Below are 20,949 nucleotides of genomic sequence, written 5' to 3'. Positions count from 1 at the left end.
TTTGTGGTGTATGAAAAAAAGTTCCGATTGGAATATCATGTATAAATTTATTATATAGATTAGTAATTTCAAATAAGTTAAACGATAAAACGTATCTATGATACATGAGTTAAATTTCGATTGATCTTTAAAAATATATTAATTTGTTTCAGGGGAAAAATACCTAGGGACATTTAAACTCATAAGTGGAACAAAAATTGGCAATGTCATGGAAAAAATGTAAAACATCCAAAGGGCAAACAACAGTATACAAACCACAACATAGAAAACCAACAACTGGTCAACACAACCCCCACTATAAAAATATAAAGTGAATTTCGGGTGACGACCGTGTCTTCATACACGGGTAAAGTCTTAGCAAAATAAGATACACCATGTACAGTATAAAACATGTTAAAACAAAACGAAAAGAATAAACTATACGTCCATTTACAGTTAATTGATTATGTTCTCCCTTGACTAATACGAGTATAGTAATCAGGGTTGAGTTCAAATTCGTAGCAGCTACGTAGCGGCTACGTAGCTGCTATCAATATCTATGTAGCAGCTTGTATATAGCTACACGTTCAATAGTCAAAATCTACGTAGCACTACGTAGCAGCTACGATATTGAACTCAACCCAGTACATATTCAGCCTATTTATCAAAAAGACATTGCAAATGTGCTATAAAAACAGGAAAAAGTACAAATCAAGGAAAGAATAAATATAAACCATTTTTAACATTCATTTTGTAATTAACTATTTGTGGAATGATCATATAGACCTAATTCAGAGTAACTGGTATTCGTAATATGTGTCGTTTTATCATACACATCGTCTATAGTTCGATCAAAGTTTTCTGTATCGTTGGTTTTCGGTGGTTGGATGTTCAAAATATTATAGGCTTCTCCTTGATCTATATACTCGCTGTCATTTGTTTTAACTTTTGTGGGCGTTTTGATGACTGTTTGAATTTCATGTTCTCCGTTGTAACTGTCCGATAAATCATAATAAGAACTTTCAGCATTGCGATTATTATTACATGTATCGTCGGTTGATAGGTTGGAATATGAATAATCAGTATTTATTACATCATTTGCAATGTCCTCTTCATTCATTTCTACGTCACCTGTATGTATTTCCTTTTCCAAATCGGTATTCGCATTTTCCATGCTGTACTCGACAGAGTTTGAAGTGCTGCAGTTATCAATGTTTACTACGTTATTGTAAACTTGGCATGATTTTTCCATAGGCTCTGTTGAATGTTTTCTGTAGAAAAGAGTTCAAGATTAAACATTTCAATCTATTTTCGTTCAATATCAAGTTGCTCATTTAAAGCTAAGACTGTGTGAAATAACGGTAACAGACGAATATTCACAATAAGTCTTAGAAATATTCAAATTGATCTTATGCACGGAGCATGGACTCAGACTTCTTGAATATTTAATTCTTACATTTTACTGAAAGAACATTCCGACTTTGTACACATAGTTTGGGGAGATGTTTTAAAACATTTAACCTAGTAGCCCGATTTATTTGTAAATTGTTTTGCATGCACTAATTTCGAACGGTCTTTTGACGTGACATTCGCAAGTATCTGTTATTTCTTAATTATTACTTGTACAGTCTAAGAATCATTTCTTATCATAAAAATAAAGTTATAATCTGAAGATTTTATTTCATAAAGTTATCACACGTATCAGTACAATTTTAATCGGAATGAAGACGTTTTTGTTTCTTAATTACAGTGGTCTTTAAGAATTGTTTTCTTATATGATGTACAGTTGGTATTATAATTTCTATACCCTAGCTGTACACACCATGCCGTTTTATTGCAGGTTTGAGCTGAATGAATTAATTCGGGTTATTGTGAACGCCGTAGACAGGATTCACCCGGATAAGTATTATCACTCAGTTTAGGTGGAGTTAATTTTTGGCAAACCTTGATTAATTACATTGACTTCTCTGTATGAACCTTATATGGAGTTAATGTGAAAATTTTGCTTTGGGGACACTCGACGTGTGCTTTTTTCTAAACTGGGTGAAATGTGGTCAATTTACGTTATTTGCATGAAAAGGAAAAGGTTTGATGCAGAGCTCCTATGAGGCGGTCAGGAGTGCGAACGAGAACTTTATACTATGAAATAATGAACCTGTAATGCAAAGAAGGTTATCATGTACAATGAACATATCCTGGTTATAGCTTTGATGCATAAGTTTGTTTTTTGAGAGGAAAAATACCAATGTGAGTTAATCTTCTATCAAGTATGAACTGGGGTACTGAATTCAGATTAAATACACCGGGTCTATACTTGTCATTTTGGGGTCCTTTATAGTTTGCTGTTGGTGTGGGCCAATGATCCATGTTGAAGACCGTTCTTTTATCTGTAATTGTTAATCTTATTTGTATTGTGACTTGGATGGAGAGTTGCCTCATTGGCATTTATACCACATCTTCTTTTTTTATTTTGAAAACGGAGCAATGCTAGACTATTCGATCATACATTTCGAACCTTTATTAAAGTTGTTGTGTAGATTTTATTTGTATGTCAACTTATCCGGATTCAAAAAATAGGAGTACTTAAAACTTTTTTTTTACTTTTTGTTCGTGTTGTCTCTTTTGAACATTCCCTATTTCCATTGTCACTTGTATTCCGAACCGTAGGTTGTTTATTTTTTCCCTACCGAGCATGTCAACAAACACGGCTTTACTAGATAGTTGTACTCAAAACTCTATTCATTGAATATGTTTAATACTCCACCTGTTTATTCTATTTGTCTCTGTTCTCCTCTGACGACCTACTATGACACATATAATAGTAATCACAGCTATCACTCCAATTAGTCCACCAGTATCAGCACCAATAACCACTGAAATGTGTATATATAATGTTTTTGCATATTAAATAATTTATTCATTCATATTGAAAAAAATAGATGGTATGCATCTGGTGTGTAAAAGTAATTATCTTCTTTGATGGAAATAACAGTTATTTGGCATTTCTTTCTTAAACTGTCAGCCTATGACAAATAATTAGGATTCGGATTTTTCTTATTTTTTTCATTTGATTTCAAAAATTTAAACGTTATCAACAGATTTTGTTTTAACGAATGTTTTTCTATAGAATATCATGTTCTATATCAAATCATCGAAACTATAGTTTACTTGCACTTGTATGGGTGGGTGATGTTGGGGGGAGAGGACTGAACAACAAAGAAACTATAAATTGTCAGAGATATAAAGTCCGTATAATTGCAAAATCGCTAAAATAAAATAAAATATGTCTCATTTGTTAACCTGGTTCTACGCAATGATATAGACAACAAAACTAGTCTAAAAATCTATCATCATTAAAAGTTTTGAGTTGGGTTTTTTTTTTAGATATTCTGTCTGAATTTGCTTTGATGATGTTTATGTACAAGCAACTAGGATAACGTATTGTAGGGGAGTTGGCAGGGACATCGTAATTAAGGTGACTTATTCTATAAGGACTTGTGGACTATACAGTCGGATTGATCAATGTTATCCAGATTTATCTTTCAAGATTATGGTGAATATTCTTGTGTTTGTTGCTTAAGATTTCATCTTCTTAAGATATAGGGTAAATCATCATGTATTTTCATATTTCTTATCAATGAAAATTGAATTTGCATACATCAGTGGAGCAACAATGTTACAAAACTGAAATGGCTTTGAGATGAGCGTCACTGATAAGTCTTATGTAGACGAAACGCGCGTCTGACGTACTAAATTATAATCCTGGTACCTTTGATAACTATTTTTTTTTAAATTTACCTGGGTTTACTGATGATGTGTTCGTAAATGATGTAATTTTGTTGTTCCACATATTTACAGATGTCGGGAAAAACGATACTGTTGTCAGCACTTCGTCAGTGGTTTGGTCGACTGATGGGTTAAAAAAAAGTAGATTTGATTTTGTTTATGAAGACCAATAATTAATAGAAGATGTGGTATATTTAACAATAAGACAACACTCCATCGCAGATCAATTGACGTAGTTAGCAACTAAAGGTGACCATGCGGACTTTAACAACGAATGAACCCGTACCGCAAAGTAAGACATACAGGCCCTAAAATGGCAAATATCAATCAAGACTAACGACCGGATTCATGCATGTTAGGACCAAAATATAAACTAATAATAATCAGACTCACCAGAACTTGCCAACTGTTTTTCTTTAATACAAGTTAAACTAGAGGCTATCGAGAGCCTGTATCGCTCACCTGACTCTACTTAGGAATTTGAAATCATATAAAAAAAAAATTCAAACACTTCATCAGCACCTCAAAGGAACATTTATGACATGTTTAGTTTCATTCCATTCAGTGGTTCTCTAAAAGAAGACATTTGTTTGTATTTTCTATAGGTTAAAAATATATGTTAAACAAAGTCCCCTGCTGGTGGCTATCTTGGATGATGGATCAGATACAATGTAACAACATTTGGTCAGCACCTCATAAGGAACATTCATGCTATGTTTGGTTTCATTCCATTCAGTGGTTGTCTAAAAGAAGACATTTGTTTGTATTTTCCATAGGGACCTATGTTAAACAATGTCCCCTGCTGGTGGCCATATTGGATGATGAATCAGATACAATGTAACAACACTTGGTCAGAACCTCATTAGACACATTCATGTTATGTTGGTTTCATTCAATTCAGTGCTTATATAAAAGAAGACATTTGTATGTGTTTCCCATATTGCCCTAGTAAAACTAAGTCCACCTGGTGGCCATCTTCAATGATGGATTAGTTTCAAAGTAACAACATTTGGTAATCACCTCATATTAAACATTCATGCATTGTTTGGTTTCATTCCATTCAGTGGTTGTCTAAAATAAGAAATTTGTATGTATTTCCCATAGGATCCTATGTGAAACTAAATCCTCCGCTGGCGGCCATCTTGGATGATGGATCGGCTACAAAGTAATAACACTTGGTCGGCACCTCATAAAGAACATACATGTCATGTTTGGTTTCATTCCATTCAGTAGTTCACTAGGAGAAGTTCAAAATGTAAAAAGTTAACGACGACGACAGGACACCAAGTGATGAGAACAGCTCACTTGGCCCTTCGGTTCAGATAAGCTAAAAAGGTTAGTATTATGAAATAAACCGAACGCTCGCAATAATTTCAATATTATTATTTCAAAAAATAAAATTCGCGATAAATTTATTTCATTAGAGAGTCTTAAACTAAGATTGAACATTTGTTTTATACTATTTTGACTCTTTACAGTTCAACCAGTATCGACCGAACCCCATCGTCAAAGTCAGGATTGAAGCGATATTTTTCATAGATTTGCTGTATAATTGGTTTTTTGTTTATTAATATGAAAACGGGTATCATCGTACACCACATTTTCATGCATGCAAGTTGGTTTAAATAACTTTAATTCTTGGTTTGTTTTGTCCGGAATCTTTCTGATATATTTGCCACTGGACGGAAGAAACACTTTTTTAAAGATTGTCACTTCTATCAAATAAGTTGCAAATAAGTCGAATAAACCAACAAGATGTTAAAATGAACACTGGTAATTAAGATGGTAATACTCAAATTGGGACAATGTAGTAAAACATTCAGTTATTAAGTTCTTTTTTTATGTCTACTACGCAATCGTCAAACTTAGATTAAAAACGCCGTTTGACATTCACCAAAACTTTTTCATAGTTGAATGATTAACCTTTATTTAGAAAGTAGAATTGTTCTATTTTATAACATATTTCAATTCATGTTTGTTTTTAAATTTTGTTAGTTGTTGACTTGTAGACTTTTTATTTGTTGTGTATCGCTCTCCTTTTTTATTGAAACACATGTACATGTCTTTAACAGTCTTCTTATTTTATATTGCTCCTTGCTTATCACTTGTAAGGATTTAATATCAATAAAATATCGGATAATATAATCTTAAAACCTGTTATTTCTGCATAGTTGGCACTGAATCCTCTATAATTTTTTGAGTCGTCTGAATGGAAATGTACACGAACACTGCTTGATAGTATAAACGTCAAAACAGGTTTTTGAAATCCACAAAATTTCCCAATACTAGTGTTTGAGTCGTAAATCTACAATTATTCGTTGAAGATACATAATTATTTCACAATCTCCTTTCGTGATTTACATTTGCAGGATATTTCTTATATTTTTAAATGCACGAATTTTCGCTTGGAAAAGCGGAAGATTTTATATTCTGATTGATATCACGATGCATTAGTGGTCTTTGGCTTGTTAAGATGTTTATTTTGAATTTTGTCCTACAATTTAGTTGCATACGGTGAATCTTTCCGAGTTTTTTTTCTCCCATTCAAATAAAGTGAATGTACGGATTTATAGAACACCATAAACCTATCAACAATGAGAAAACTCATATCACATATTCACAATAAAAAGCCTCGACATTAAAGAAGTGATACAATTCAAACTAGAAAACTAACGGATTATTGATAACAAATCAATTTACTTGCGAATTGTGTCTCCGTTATAAATCCAACGTGACTTCTGATGAGTATTACACAACATATATGTCTCAAAAATTTTGCACTTAATAATATATGATAATTTAAACGTATGTCTCTTTTCATGTTATTTAACATGTTAGACACATCTTTTAGATAAAAAAAAAACCAACAACCAGTTATAATGCACACAATTGCTTACATGTCGTATTAAAAATCATATAATTAATACTAATTTTACAAATTGATGTTCTTGTTTTCATCTTGATTGCTTATCTTCTTAACGTATCGTTGTGATATACCCTCTTGATATGTACGGAATTTTGTTTGCACTATTGATTTAATATTTTTTTTAATTATGTGCGGGTTAAAACAAAACATGCAGACTATATTGATCTGTAAACATGTTTTTAATTTCCGGTGTCATTTGGAAGCTGTCATATCAAAGTTTACATTTTCATTAATTTAACTTACTTCCACAAAATCGTAGGTACAATTTCCATGATCAGCCTTTTCCATCTCGAAGAACGTAAACGTTAAGTTAATCAGACCATTAAATTGACTAGCAAGCGTATATACGCAGTCTGTGTTATAATCGTACTTCTCCGGATGTTTTGGGGATTGAATTCGACCCAAAGAGACTTTCAGAAAACCGCTACAATCTAAATAAAAATTGATGACCAGTAGTTTACCAAGTGTTCGTCATAGACATTATGAACACATAACACCGTCTAAAATAAGACAAAATTTATAAAATGAACCATTAATCATCTCTTTTTGTTATGAATTTATAGGTGAAACACTATCCAAATAAAAGAAAGTCAATTGTTGCTGTTTGTCATGTTGATGTACTAGTTTTCTTTATTTAATTTTTGCGGTCAATGTATACTTTAATAAATAAGTACGTTTTGTACGTTTTATCTGAAGCATAAAAGAAACGTTTTCTGAAACTAGTCTTAAACTCTTTGAAATCATTGAACAGATTTTATAGGTTAATGCTCTTACGAAAGACAACTTTATGCATACAAAATTTGTAATTATAATGATATACATGTACGTCAATGGTGAAATCAATAAATAATCTGTGGAAAACAATATTTAAGACTTTTGGTCGATTTTGTTTTTTAATTGAAGTAGATTAATGTCACGTCACGTCTTTAATGAAAATGTTAAAAACAAAACACCTCGACAGGCAAACTGAACAGTATTTATGTATGAAATCTGTGTCTGGTTCAGTATGCACATCTGTGAAAACAAGTAGCTTATTTTCTTCCATAATAGTTTTTTTTCCTAATTGTTTTACATATTTATTTTTAAATACCTAAGAATGGTTCTTCCTCATATTTTGCTTTGAATCCTGACCAAGATACCGAATTGTCTGACCTAAATATTATGAAAACAGTCCCAGTGAGTAGGACTGGAATAGTTGGTATCCTACTTCCACAGAATTTTCCAATTAGTTTTGAAGATTGTGATAAACCATCTCGTACCTGTCATAAAATTAATTTTCATTTAATCTCAGTTGATATTGCGCATCTGTTAGTTTTGAAATGTGTTAATGATTTTTTTATTTTTTAACCGAAAAAATATATCTACTTCATGCAGAGCTCTGATTTCTTCCTGTGCTTTTTATATTGTTTTTTTTTTAATATATTTAAGATTTTTTAAAACATGTTTGCCTCGAGCATCACTGAGGAGACATTAGCTGTCGAAAGGCGCATGTGGCTACAACAAATTGGTACCCTACAACAATGGCAACTTAATTAATGTATTGAGCATTGGCAGTCATACCACATTTCCTTATCTTTATATTTATCGCATATCATTCTTATAATGGTCAGCTAGTTTATTCTAAGAACACATAATTATGTAAAGACTTGTACGAAACTACAAGTAATTACATGAGAAATAATTAGATTTTTATTTTTTTAGATCTTTATATGTGTATGTTTATATTCGAGCCTTCCAATAATATGATACATTGTTCTTTTTACTTAATATATCAATTAAAATGCTTATTTATCATGTTTAATTTCATTTTTTATAGAATATAATTGTTTAGTTACACGATGCAAACCAAAAAGATCAAATCACCTCAATATATAATAAATAGACATCCATGAAAAGGCAATGTGTGATGTCTACTTATGAAACTATAGAGAAATCTTTAAAACTGGAACGAAATTTTTACTACTACAAATCTTCACCCACTCAAACATTGGGTTTTTTTTTGTTACAAATAAACAAAAGAAAAGGACGTGGTAAACCTTTGAGTTACCAACTATCTTCTACGTTTAAAAGCCCAATAAATAGTGGCACATGATTGCATGTTACAGGACTATTGATAGTCGTCCATAGTTTAGCTATTTGCAAAAAGCACCGCTATGCTCATGCACCCACTGCAGAATTAAATGTCACTGATATTCAGGATAAATTGATGCAGCCAATTTAAACATGTTAAAACCCATTATCTTAATATTGAGTATGCATGGTAAAATTTCAGCAAAATACGTTATGAAGGTGCCACAACGTTTGACGATTCTCTTAAAACATTTATACTCGAAATATTGACAGAGTACGTTAAGTTCTTACCATTATTTCATTGATACAAAAATAATACGCTAGAAATCTAATTAATAAAAGGTCTTAAAGGGACATCAGCTACGATTAAGATCAAATATAAAATATTGTTAATGTATTCTTGTCTTGCAAGACATTAATTTAACCTCATGTGAATCCGTATTCACGCAATCTGTAATTTGGCCTTTGATAGAGACGGATAACGCATGTGCTGTAGAGAGGGTTCAATTATTAAAATAATTTAAAGGGAAAGAATGTCAGCATTGAAAAGTAGAACAATCATTCATATACAATTAATCGATGCTCTACATATCTATGACTTGAAATCAAACACATCTCTAGCTAAACATAATACGATTGCACGTGTTTGGCTGTTTTTATTTGCAGATAATCTCGATATGGATGATGGAAACGAAAAACGTATCAAAGAGAGAACAACTCGACCAAAGAGATGACAACAGCCAAAAGCAACCAATGGGTCTTAAACACAACGACAGGAGGGCTTCAGCTTCCGATTACATCCTCTATAACCACATGTTTTCTCTTTTTAACAAATAGTGAATTGCGATGCCATAGACTGGTCTGGTTACGATGAATAATTTATACTCACTATGACATAGTCGTTTGGACATCTTCGGCTGGTATATTCCAAAGCAAAGTTTGTGAATGTCATATTTATTGATACTCCTTTCCGACTTTCAATATAGTACAGGCAAATAATGTTCTTTGGATAATTGTCAGGATAATTTGGAGACTGAATGGTGCCATTGAAATCTTTTGTCACATAAACACACTCTAAAATGACAGATAGGCAAAATTGAATATGTATTCTCCAATTATTCTGTGTAAAAAAGAATTATGCTATCGTAGTTAACTTGAGAATACCAATTAAGACCAGTAATTAACCATGTATGTTTTACATTAAGAAAGTGTGGTATAATAGCCAATGAGACAACCAAATACGTAGAAGATTAATATATAAATAAATGAAAAATTATTTCATGTTGTGCTTCCATACGATATTTGTCGAATGATTCCTCAACAGTGACTTACTGTCGTTGTAACTTACAAATATAAAAAGAAAAAAACAATAGTGCGACAAGTTGCTAACGATCAGAACGTAATGGGATCCAAGACACAATGTATCTGTGTTCAGTGCATAACGTGATTAAACTTCAATAAATAAAGAAAAATATTGTCGAATTAGATTATAATGAATTGATGACAGTTAAATAGATATAGAAATATGTAGTATGAGTGCTAATGAGACCACTCTCCATCCAAGTAACAATTTATAAAAGTAAACAACTATAAGTCAAGGTAAAGCCTACAACACAGAGCCTTGGCTCACACAAAACTGCAAGTTAAAAAGGGCCCCAAAAATTATAAGTGTAAAACTTTTCAAACGGGAAAACCAATGGTCTAATCTATATAAAAACAAGAAAGAGAAACACTTATGAACAACATAAACAGACGAAAACCACTGAACATCAGATTCATGACTTAGGACAGGTGCAAACAATTGCAGCGGGATTAAACGTTTAAATGGTACCAACTAGTTATCAAAGGTACCAGGATTATAACCTTCTCCTTATTCTGAAATAATAGTATAACATCACAACATAGACAGACACACTATAAAATATCGATTGGAGGGTTTAACTCAATCAAAAAACGTAGTAACAGAAATTAACACACAATGAAAAAATAAATTTGATCTGTGATACAATGAAAATACATAGCTAATAAAAAAGAATAACTAAGGTAGAAGTATAAAACCGCTGTGAAATGTTAAACAATTTTTAGAAAAACATCCAACTTGAAAAAATAATACGTTTTATTATACACAGGTAAACGAAAATAATTGTGTTGTTAAGTGAACTTCTTCTATGTGTTTAATCTTTCGTTTAAGAATACCAAGAAATTTCTTGTATATCAATAAAACTAATCTAAAACTTGCTACACAGGGGTGAATATCAACAATAAAACTATACAATGGTTTACTATCCAATGGCAAATGCTTAATTCTCAAATTGTTTTTTGCTTTATGTTCAGTGGCAAATATTTCAGGGACAAAAACAAAGTTTTCAATTTACAAGAAACATGTATATTCCTTGTTGTATTAAATTTGTTGAAGGGGTATAAGTATGACAATTTCTTCTTAAAAATTTAAGAAGAATGATGTGGTATGGCTTCCAATGAGACAACTTTACACCAGAGACTAAATGACATTCAACAATGACCAAAACAAATAACGCATTCTAAGCTTATTCATTTTGAATCGCTTTTGTTGGATTTGTTTTCGCTCTTGTATTACGGGTGTTCATTTTTCTGTCTTTATTGTTTATATTATTTAACGTTTTTCTAAAATCGTTTTACCTTGACTGTCATTAAAAACTGCTCGAAATCCTTTTTCACTATCCTCATTATTACTATGAAATTTCAGAATAATAACACCTGACAAAGCAAGCAGTGGATAAGGAATGTTGTCTCCACAGAAAGTTCCAAGTAATATGTTAGCGCCGTCTTTTACCTGCAATGAAAGAAAATATAGAAATGAATAAATCATAGGTTTTTTAACATCTTGGACAATTAATTCTTTTGAAAAAAAAGTTACACGTATGCAATTATGATTTTAAGGTATCTATCTGTATGTAACATGATTTATTATGAGGTTAAACCGTAACTTGTCTACTACCTGTCGATATATTTGTGTTGTCTTTGCACACGCGATGTCTTCTATGACTGTCATAAGCGTTTGAAATCTAAATCACTTAGATGCGATTAAATTGATTTTAGTCTCTGATGCTTAATTTTTTGTTATTAATGTTTTCGTTTTTGTGGGGTTTTATTTTGCTTTTAACTAGCTTTCAGTAACTGCCAGTACTATCAAATCGTACTTTATTGTTAATTTAAGCGGTTGACAAAACTTGTAATGCATTTTTGTTATTCTTTTTTTTTGCTTGTTTTATGTAGTATCTTGTCTCACTTTTTGAATTTGTACCACCGTTGAAAAGTATTTAGCACGACGCTAAATTTTCAAATCAGTAATCGTACTATGAACAAACAAAAAATATTTATTTTGTTAAACATATTTCCGTACTCCTAACAACAATATTATTACCTTTAGCTTTACCTGTGAATTATTTTAACTTTACCTGACCGAGTTATCCTATTTAACACCGTTTTGTACAATGTTATAGTTGTCTTTTTGGCATTGGTTTACATCCCAATTTTTATTGTTATCGTACTCATGGTGTATCAGAGATCAAATTTATTTAGTTTTTTATTAGTTTTTGTTAATATATCATTTTGATCGAATTAAACAATCTAACTTGATACTTTTTAGTGTGTGTTTTACCTGTAAGTTGTTTGTAATTTTACATTTAATTTAGTGTTCAGGTTATGGTCAAGGTAGGCTCCTGTTAAATGTTAAAACCCTATGCATTTGGTTGCACCTGTCTAAATTCTGGAATGTGTTGTTCAGTGATTATCGTTTGTGGAAGTAATTCATAAGTGATACTCGGTTTATTTTGGGGTTTTTTTTAAATATATATAGATATATATATATAGGTAAGACCTTTGGTTGTGTTTACACTTATATTATGTTGTTCGGTGTGAGCCAATGATCCATGTTGAAGACCGTATTTTTACCTATAAATATTTACTATTTACAAATTGTGACTTAGATGGAAAGTTGTCTTCTCGACACTCATACCAAATATTCTTATTTCTAATAATGTTCATCTTTACGTCAAGATGACGCTGTTCTATAAATATGATTGTTGCAAACTTCTTTTTTTTTGTGCCTTAACTAAATCAAAATGTTTATCACACACGATGCGTCATTTCTCCTGATTTTTAGATAATTATCATGGTTTCCTATTTGTTAAAGAATTCAATGCTTCAAGTTTTTGTAAGCCAATCTAAAACGTATTACAATGAAACATGCATGTGATGTTATTATATAAGTGACGTACCGATACATAATCGTTTGTGCAGTCATCATCGTCCTCTATATCAAAATCTTCAAACACCAGAGTTATTGCCTGTTTGGACGGACTTTGAATGATGTATTCACAATCTAAATCATTATTGTAATCACTAGGATAATTAGGTGAAGTGATTATACCAGATGCGTTAGTAACAACAATTGAGTTTCCTAAAAGACAAATAGATTAAGTCATGCTGTTCATGATTTATATTCTATCGCATGCATGACTTATTATTGATCATCTGAATAACGATTATTATGGATTACACTATGTCCGTTCAAAAAAGTAAAACAGTAAGTTGAAATCTAATTTGTTTATAGTTGCTACCAGGACAACTCTCCTGGATGTGTAACTAAGCTACTGGACCAACTTCAATGGGAATCACTGCAACACAGACGATGGAAACAGAGTCTTGTGCTGTGTTACAAGACTCAACATCAGATGATTGCCATTGATCCAGCCAAATACTACACGACAGGAGACAGTAGGACCAGAGGCAACCACAAACTTAGACAAACTAGAGTGAAGAGGGATGTATACTACCACTCATTCTTCCCACGAACAACTAGAGAATGGAATAAACTCCCCGAATCTGTAGTGGAGTCCGGATCCCTAGAGGACTTCAGGGCCAGAGTGAATACCATCCCCTGGACCCAGCCACATCTGAAATAGACAGCAGGATAACCATTGTACAACGATGTAATTAATATCATATTTTATTGTAAATACTGTCCAAAATAATTTACTGGACTTTTCCTTTTGGACAGAGGAGTGGCCTCCTGTCTGTTTGAGATGCGCCCGAGTCAATTACACTTTACGACAGAGTTCGACTCGTAACGGGAACAGAAGAAGAAATGAACGAACTAGACTGCATTGGGATCAAATTTCCGACAAAAATAGAGAGTAAATTGAACCAAAAACATATGCAATTCTTATGCATCTTAATAAGTTCTGGTTTTAAAGTTGATTATAAAGTAAAGTAAACTGATCATTGTTTTACCTTGAGATTGTCGAAACAATAATGAGCCCACAACAATATATAGACATCCATCAGACATTCTAATGTACACATATTTCTCCATGCTTATGTTTAAAATGTATTTAATTTTTTAACGGAAACTTCAAATTGTATGTACACAATGAACGGCTTCATATTGCGGAAATCGTCAATGACCGACAAGTATTTCCGTTCTATCCTTCAAAATAAGATGTCCGGTAATATTGGTACAATAGGGGACATTTCTTAATCGTAAACGTTTGCCATATTTACAAGTACTTATTCAATTTGATGAAAAAGATTGCTGCATTTCTTATAAGATTATGTGATGTGAAATGTGATAATATACTAATAAATCAAAAGTGCATTTCTTAGTAAGTAAACATGATTCATCAAATTAAACTGTAGTACCAATGGTAATTATTTTTTCTATACTTTCATTCATTCATTTTCTATATTTTGTAAATCTAAATTATGTTTTTCACCATATTTTATGACGACGAAAGAAGTCAATACCAGTAGCAGTCCTAGTATAATCAACTCATTCATAATACGAAGAAATGTCGTAAAACTAATACTTCTAATTCCCAAGTAACATTTTTGTATATGACCCACAGATGAATAAATAATTAGAAATTTACTCAATTGAATCAATTGACCATTTTTAATTGTTAGTGAAAGATTGATCGTTCTAACTGCATGTGTCTACATCTACACTTATGTAAACCCGAACCGCTCAATGAGATTAGAAATTCACATTTATAAAGAGTTGATTAAAAATAATGTCCATATCAATGATAATTCTTGTCAAAACAGAAGTGCTGAATATTTAGCTGGTGATGCCCTCGGGAATCAAAACTCCATCAGCAGTGGCATCGACCCAATGGTTGTAAATAAACTCATCATAGATACCATAATTGAATTTTTTTATTTGTGCCAGACGCGCATTTCTTTTACAAAAGTAGCTATTGTTAGCTTACCTGGCCTAAAAAGCCAAGTGAGTTTTCTAATCACTTGGCGTCCGTCGTCCATCGTCGTTAACTTTTACAAAAAATCTTCTCCTCTGAAACTACTGGGCTAAATTTAACCAAACTTGGCCATAATCATGACTTTGATATCTAGTTTAAAATTGTGTCCGGTGACCCGGCCAATCAACCAATATGGCCACCATGACTAAAAATAGAACATAGGGATAAATATCGATTTTGGCTTATATCTTTGTAACAAAGGCAAGTAGAGAAAATATGACAGGTTTATCAGGTCCAGCTCTATACAAAAAAAAAAGGCCAAATAAAGTACGACTTTGAATAGTATAGAGGACCAAAAATTTCTAAACGTTTTGCCAAATTTAGCTACGATAATCTAATCTTGAGGAAGAAAAGCCTTAGTATTTTAGAAATTCACATTTATAAAGAGTAAATTAAAAATAAGGACCATATCAATGATAACTCTTTTCAATACAGAAGTGCTGAATACTTAGCTGGTGATGCCCTCGGGAATCAAAACTCCATCAGCAGTGGCATCGACCCAATGGTTGTAAATAAACTCATCATAGATACCAGAGTTGAAATTTTTCATTTGTGCCAGACGCGCGTTTCTTTTACAAAAGATGGCTAATGTTAGTTCACCTGACCTAAATTTAACCAAACTTGGCCATAATCATCACTTGGGTATCTAGTCTAAAATTGTGTCCGGTGACCCGGCCAATCAACCAAAATGGCCGCCATGGCTAAAAATAGAACATAGGGGTAAAATGTAGATTTTGGCTTATATCTTTGAAACAAAGGTAAGTAGAGCAAATCTGACAGATTAAAATTGTTTATCAGGTCAAGCTCTATCTGCTCTGAAGTTTTCAGATGAATTGGACAACCCTTTGTTAGGTTGCTGCCCCTGAATTTGTAATTTTATCGAAATTGTGCCGTTTTAGGTTATTGTCTTGAATATTATTAAAGAAAGAGATAAACTATAAACAACAATAATGTTCAGCAAAGTAGGATCTACAAATAAGTCAAATGGAGTTTTTGCCCTTCATGGTCATTTTTTTTTAAATCATAAATTTTGTAAATTTTAACAAATTATTTTCCCCTGTATCTGCTGGGCCAATTTAATTATAGAAAGAGATACTTGTAAGCAGCAAGAATGTTCAGTTAAGTGAGATCTGCAAACACATCACCATCAACTATACACATTTTTGTCATGAATCCAACTGTGTCCTGTATTTAATATGCACATAGACCAAGGTGAGCGACACAGGCTCTTTAGAGCCTCTAGTTATATTATAGTTCGTTTCTGTGTGTATTGCATTTAACATGTTTAAGTGTTGTGTTTCTGTTGTATCGTTGTTCTCTTATATTTTATATGTTTCCCTCAGTTTTAGTTTGTAACACGGATTTGTTTTTCGCTCAATCGATTTATGAATTTGAACAGCGGTATACTACTGTTTCCTTTATTTAGTCTTATTAAAATTTTACTAGGAAAACCGTTTAATTTAATATTGAATGTCATCGTTAGAATTAAGATAAGAGTTGAATTGGTATCAGGTGATATAGATGCTCAGAATTTTGTTAAGAATTACCTTGTATTAAATGCAAAAGTCTTGTAAGAACATTGTCTAAAACTACATCGGAATTAGATAATATATTCCTATCAGAATTGTGCTACTTATTATATTTATTTTTTGAATTATACGTTATTGAAAACTATAATTATATATGCATTAGATTCGACATTAGACAATAACAATCAAAACCAAGGAGTAAACAAAGACTCACAAAACCAAAGGACATTTACATCAACAGTAATAAATAATGATTAAGAAACTCCACTAAAAGCCGGGAGTGAAATTAGGTGCTCCGGAAGGAAAGGTTAGCATTTCCTGCACCGTATACGGCACCCATCTTGTTATTTCTTTGGTCATTTCGGTATTGATGGAAGGTTATTATGACTGAGGAAGAATATCAGATATGATTTCTGACAATTCCGACAGAATTCCGACAACGCAAACACGGGATTTAAAAGATTCTGTCTGTTGTGACGTTTTCTAATTTTACGAACGTAATCTCTGTATTACTATTAATTTGTCAAAACAGGGATTTCGTTCCCACAAATTACTTTAAACCTTAACTAACTTCTTCCATACATATAAAGATTTCGTTTTGAAGTTTTGATTGTTCCTGTGAAAAACGTATTTCAAACGGGATAGCAGATACTTAGTTTTACAGAAATGCTGTTTACCGTGCCCGGAAATTTAGAAATGATCCTGGTAAACTTTATACCGATCCTTTAAATAAACTTATTCATCACTGGAATTAGATAATTGAATATTTTTTTATTGGTATTAATATTGATTTTGTTATCAGTAAATCAAAAGCAAACAAAATATTTTTGTTGTATACATATACAAATTCGTGGATCAACAATCTGTATCTTGGTATTGCACAAGGTCATGTTTTTCTCAGACTGTTGATGACGTCTTTACACTAAATCCATTGGATGTTGGATGTGTACTGATAAACAACCTAGTCTTAGATGCCTAGTTATTTTTTATTAATTGCTAGTGGCTTTGAACTAACTGTCAGTAACTCCGAGTACTCTAAGATCTGTACTTAGTGTATGTTTGTCTTTTCAACTGATTTTTATAGTTCGCTCTTATGTTGACTGTTACACCACTGTCCCAGGTTAGGGGGAGGGTTTGGATTCCGCTAAAATATTTAATCCCGCCACATTCTGTATTCTGTATGTATGTGCCGAGCCAGTAATTCAATTCAGGTTGTTGTTTGTTAATGTGTTACATATTTTTCTTTCAATTTTTGTACATAAATTAGACCGTTAGTTTTCTGGTTTGGATCGTTTTACATTGTCATTTTAGGGTCCTTTACAACTGACTATGCAGTATGGGCTTTGCTTTTTGTTCAAGGCCGTATTGTGACCTAAGGTTGTTATTTATGTGTCATTTTGGTCTCTTGTGGAGAGTTATCTCATGGGCAATTATACCACATCTCCTTTTGTGTATTGAGTCTAAGTAGAATTCTGTAAAAGAATTTTGGTATGTCATCGTTTTATTAGAATTACGTTTCGAATTACATTAGTGTTAAATGATACAGTCTGCTGTATAGAATTGCATTGGTATTATAATATGCTATAGTCTTAAAGAATAACTTTGTTATTTGGTATCAGAGTTATGCTAAGTATTACATTGGCATTAAAACGACAGTATTATCCGAATTCGGACAAGATAAAAAAGTGATGGTCAGGATAAAAACACTTTGAGACTGTAGAACCATGAGGAAACAACAAAACAATTTAAATGCAATAAATACTTTTAAAACGTCATTCCTTTATCAACTATAAAATAACTGTTAATAAACGAAAAATTAAGTGTTGTTCGGTAACCTGAAACTGATGACCCTTCATAAACAATTCACGGTATCTGGCATAGAAAAAATATATTGTGTTATTATACCTCAGTATGGTTTTTTTCTATATAAAGAATAATGAAATAGTTGTGCTTTTTCATTCCACAGAATATTTGTCAGTCAATAGTTTCAAAGACTATTACCCCGGTTAATAGTTTCATAATCATCTTTCCCGTACTTTTACATGCTTATTTTATTGGACAATAATGATGTCACTGACGATTCTGCTTGGATTTGTGTGATTGGCAACGTCAAACTCTAATATCGTAAATGGTATAATCTGTTTGTGTCGATTGTAATTTAACTTACAAGAACCAATTATAAAATAGAACGAAATCTTCGCGCGCCTTTTTTACAGATCTAAAATATAGAACCTTATTTATAAAATAGGTTGGGTCGTCGTATTCTAAAACTTTATTTGCGTGTGGTGTACTTTTGCTAGAATTTTTTATATACACGTACGGAAATGTTAACACTATATAAATAACACAAAGCTGCGAAGCCAAGGTTGACAATATTTTTTCGAGGGGTTCCAATCTGTTATATCACCCTCTCAGCTATGTGTTATTTAATTTACTATACTGAATGTCCTATCATTATAGTCTTTTACAGATTAATTTTATTTTAAAGTATTTTCTATGACGTCACGTACAAAACAACGTTACGGGTATTAGAAAAACAACAAAGTAAAGCAAGATGTTTTATCTTTTTTTTGTTTTGACAGTCAAATAAAAAAAATCTGAGACAAAACGTCGAACTTAATCAATGTTTTTAATTACTTGATGTATATTCAATTCATTGTCCTTTAAACTATCGATTGTTGATTGGTCTAGACGAGAGGGTAACATTTAAAAAAATTGTCACCCTCTCAGCCATATGATAGAGTAAATTAACACCCTCGTATCAGCCAATCTTAATGAAATATTTACAAATACAACACGAACTATAAACAAAAAAGTATAGTTTATCTTATGCATGTCAAGTTATGTGACATTTTTCATTTCTTTCAGATGATATATCTACACTTTTGGAAAATTTGTTAATTTGGTATATGAAAACACATAATGACTGTATTATGTGTATTGTTCAGTATAATAAAACACCTAATGACTGGTTGTGCTGGTAATAGCGAGTGTGTTGTCCCTTTGCATACCAATTATTGCTCTCGGCTTTGCTTCGAGCAATAGTTAGTATCTCAGGGACAACAAGCTTGCTATTACCCTCACACCCAGTCAATACGTGTATATTATTAAAACTTGTTATTAAAACATTTCACAAAACATTTTACATTACAAAAACACATTGCTAACGTTTTCTATGTATAAAACAGAAGGTGGTCTTATTTGTGTTAACAAAACCGTAAATTTGTTAAACCTATTGGTGAATACAACAAACACATAATATGTTACGCAATTCAACACCTTCTAATTAGTCACCTTTATTATTTTATTGAAAAAATCAAATCATTCCCAATACTGTTATGATTATAATACAGAACCAAATATATAACATTTGTATTATGTAGCTTGAAAATTATATACAATAACAGTATGTTTCATTTTGACATTGCAAATATACATGTGATAACTACCTTTAAAATGATCAAGTCACGAATTGCAAACTAAATCATACAAAATGATTTAGCTTTTCATCCGGAAAGAAACTTTATTGCTACAAAATATGTTCAAGTTAGGCAAATGTTTGATTTGTCCACTTATAATATAAACTATAGTCGCTGAACCCATTACAATTGTCATACACAAGGAAGCATATATTTCTATAATTAATTTTAAAAGAACAGTTTATTCCTGGTTCATATATTTTGTTATTCCTATTATCTTTTGTCAGCTACGTTTGTTACGTGATTTTGAAAAATGTGGAAAATATTCACATTGATAAAACACCAAAACAAAAAGGAGAAAAGTTGAAAAGTTGAAAAGACAAAAACAGTATAAAAAGAACCACATATAGTTTTGAATTAGAAAAAACTAAATTTTTGAAAAGTTTTACTATTGAAGCAATATGAAGGGTATTGGTTATCTGCTACACCAGCATTGGCAAACTTCCGAGCTGACTAAAATCAAAATCGGAGTTTGCTCTTTCTAGATAAAACATTTAACTGATGAAAGATATGCAGGGAACGTTCAAGACTCATAAGTTGCTCAATTCTTACAACGCAAAAATCATGAAACCGATGAACATTTTCCGAATTAGTTCAGACGAGACTAAAATATTGGGAGCACAAATCAAACTAGAATATTGAAAAAATTACACGTGCTTTCTACGAGTAAGCAAGTTCTGTTCCACATGGGGTACCCTTCATGTTGCTCGTGCAAGTAAAAAAACTTAATATTCAAAACGAGGACTCAGGACGAAACTTCATCATATCCGTTGTCAACTGTGACACAGTTATTCCATTACGTTAGAACAAATCTAAATACGCTATTAGTTTTAAGTATTGTGTATACCCATTTTAATATAGTAATGATAATAAGCACAAGA

The 20,949-nt window shown here is 31.8% G+C and overlaps 1 protein-coding gene across 1 annotated transcript; it reads right to left on the bottom strand.

Annotated features, from left to right (window-relative positions):
• Positions 1–710: 710 nt before the first annotated feature.
• LOC139502466 (tolloid-like protein 2) lies at positions 711–14,125 on the bottom strand. Its single transcript, XM_071291943.1, has 10 exons — positions 14,036–14,125; positions 13,021–13,202; positions 11,420–11,573; positions 9,651–9,835; positions 7,782–7,950; positions 6,935–7,122; positions 5,920–6,070; positions 3,778–3,888; positions 2,744–2,852; positions 711–1,250 (listed from the first exon to the last, which is right to left on the bottom strand). Exons 1-10 carry the CDS (start codon positions 14,115–14,117, stop codon positions 737–739), a joined length of 1,845 nt encoding a protein of 614 aa, XP_071148044.1. The 5' UTR covers positions 14,118–14,125; the 3' UTR covers positions 711–736.
• Positions 14,126–20,949: the final 6,824 nt, after the last annotated feature.

This window comes from Mytilus edulis, chromosome 14 (assembly GCF_963676685.1).
Source record: "Mytilus edulis chromosome 14, xbMytEdul2.2, whole genome shotgun sequence".
NCBI classification, from domain to species: Eukaryota; Metazoa; Mollusca; class Bivalvia; order Mytilida; family Mytilidae; genus Mytilus; species Mytilus edulis.
Note: the sequence above shows the minus strand (reverse complement) of the source record. Positions and strands in the feature narration are given on the sequence as shown.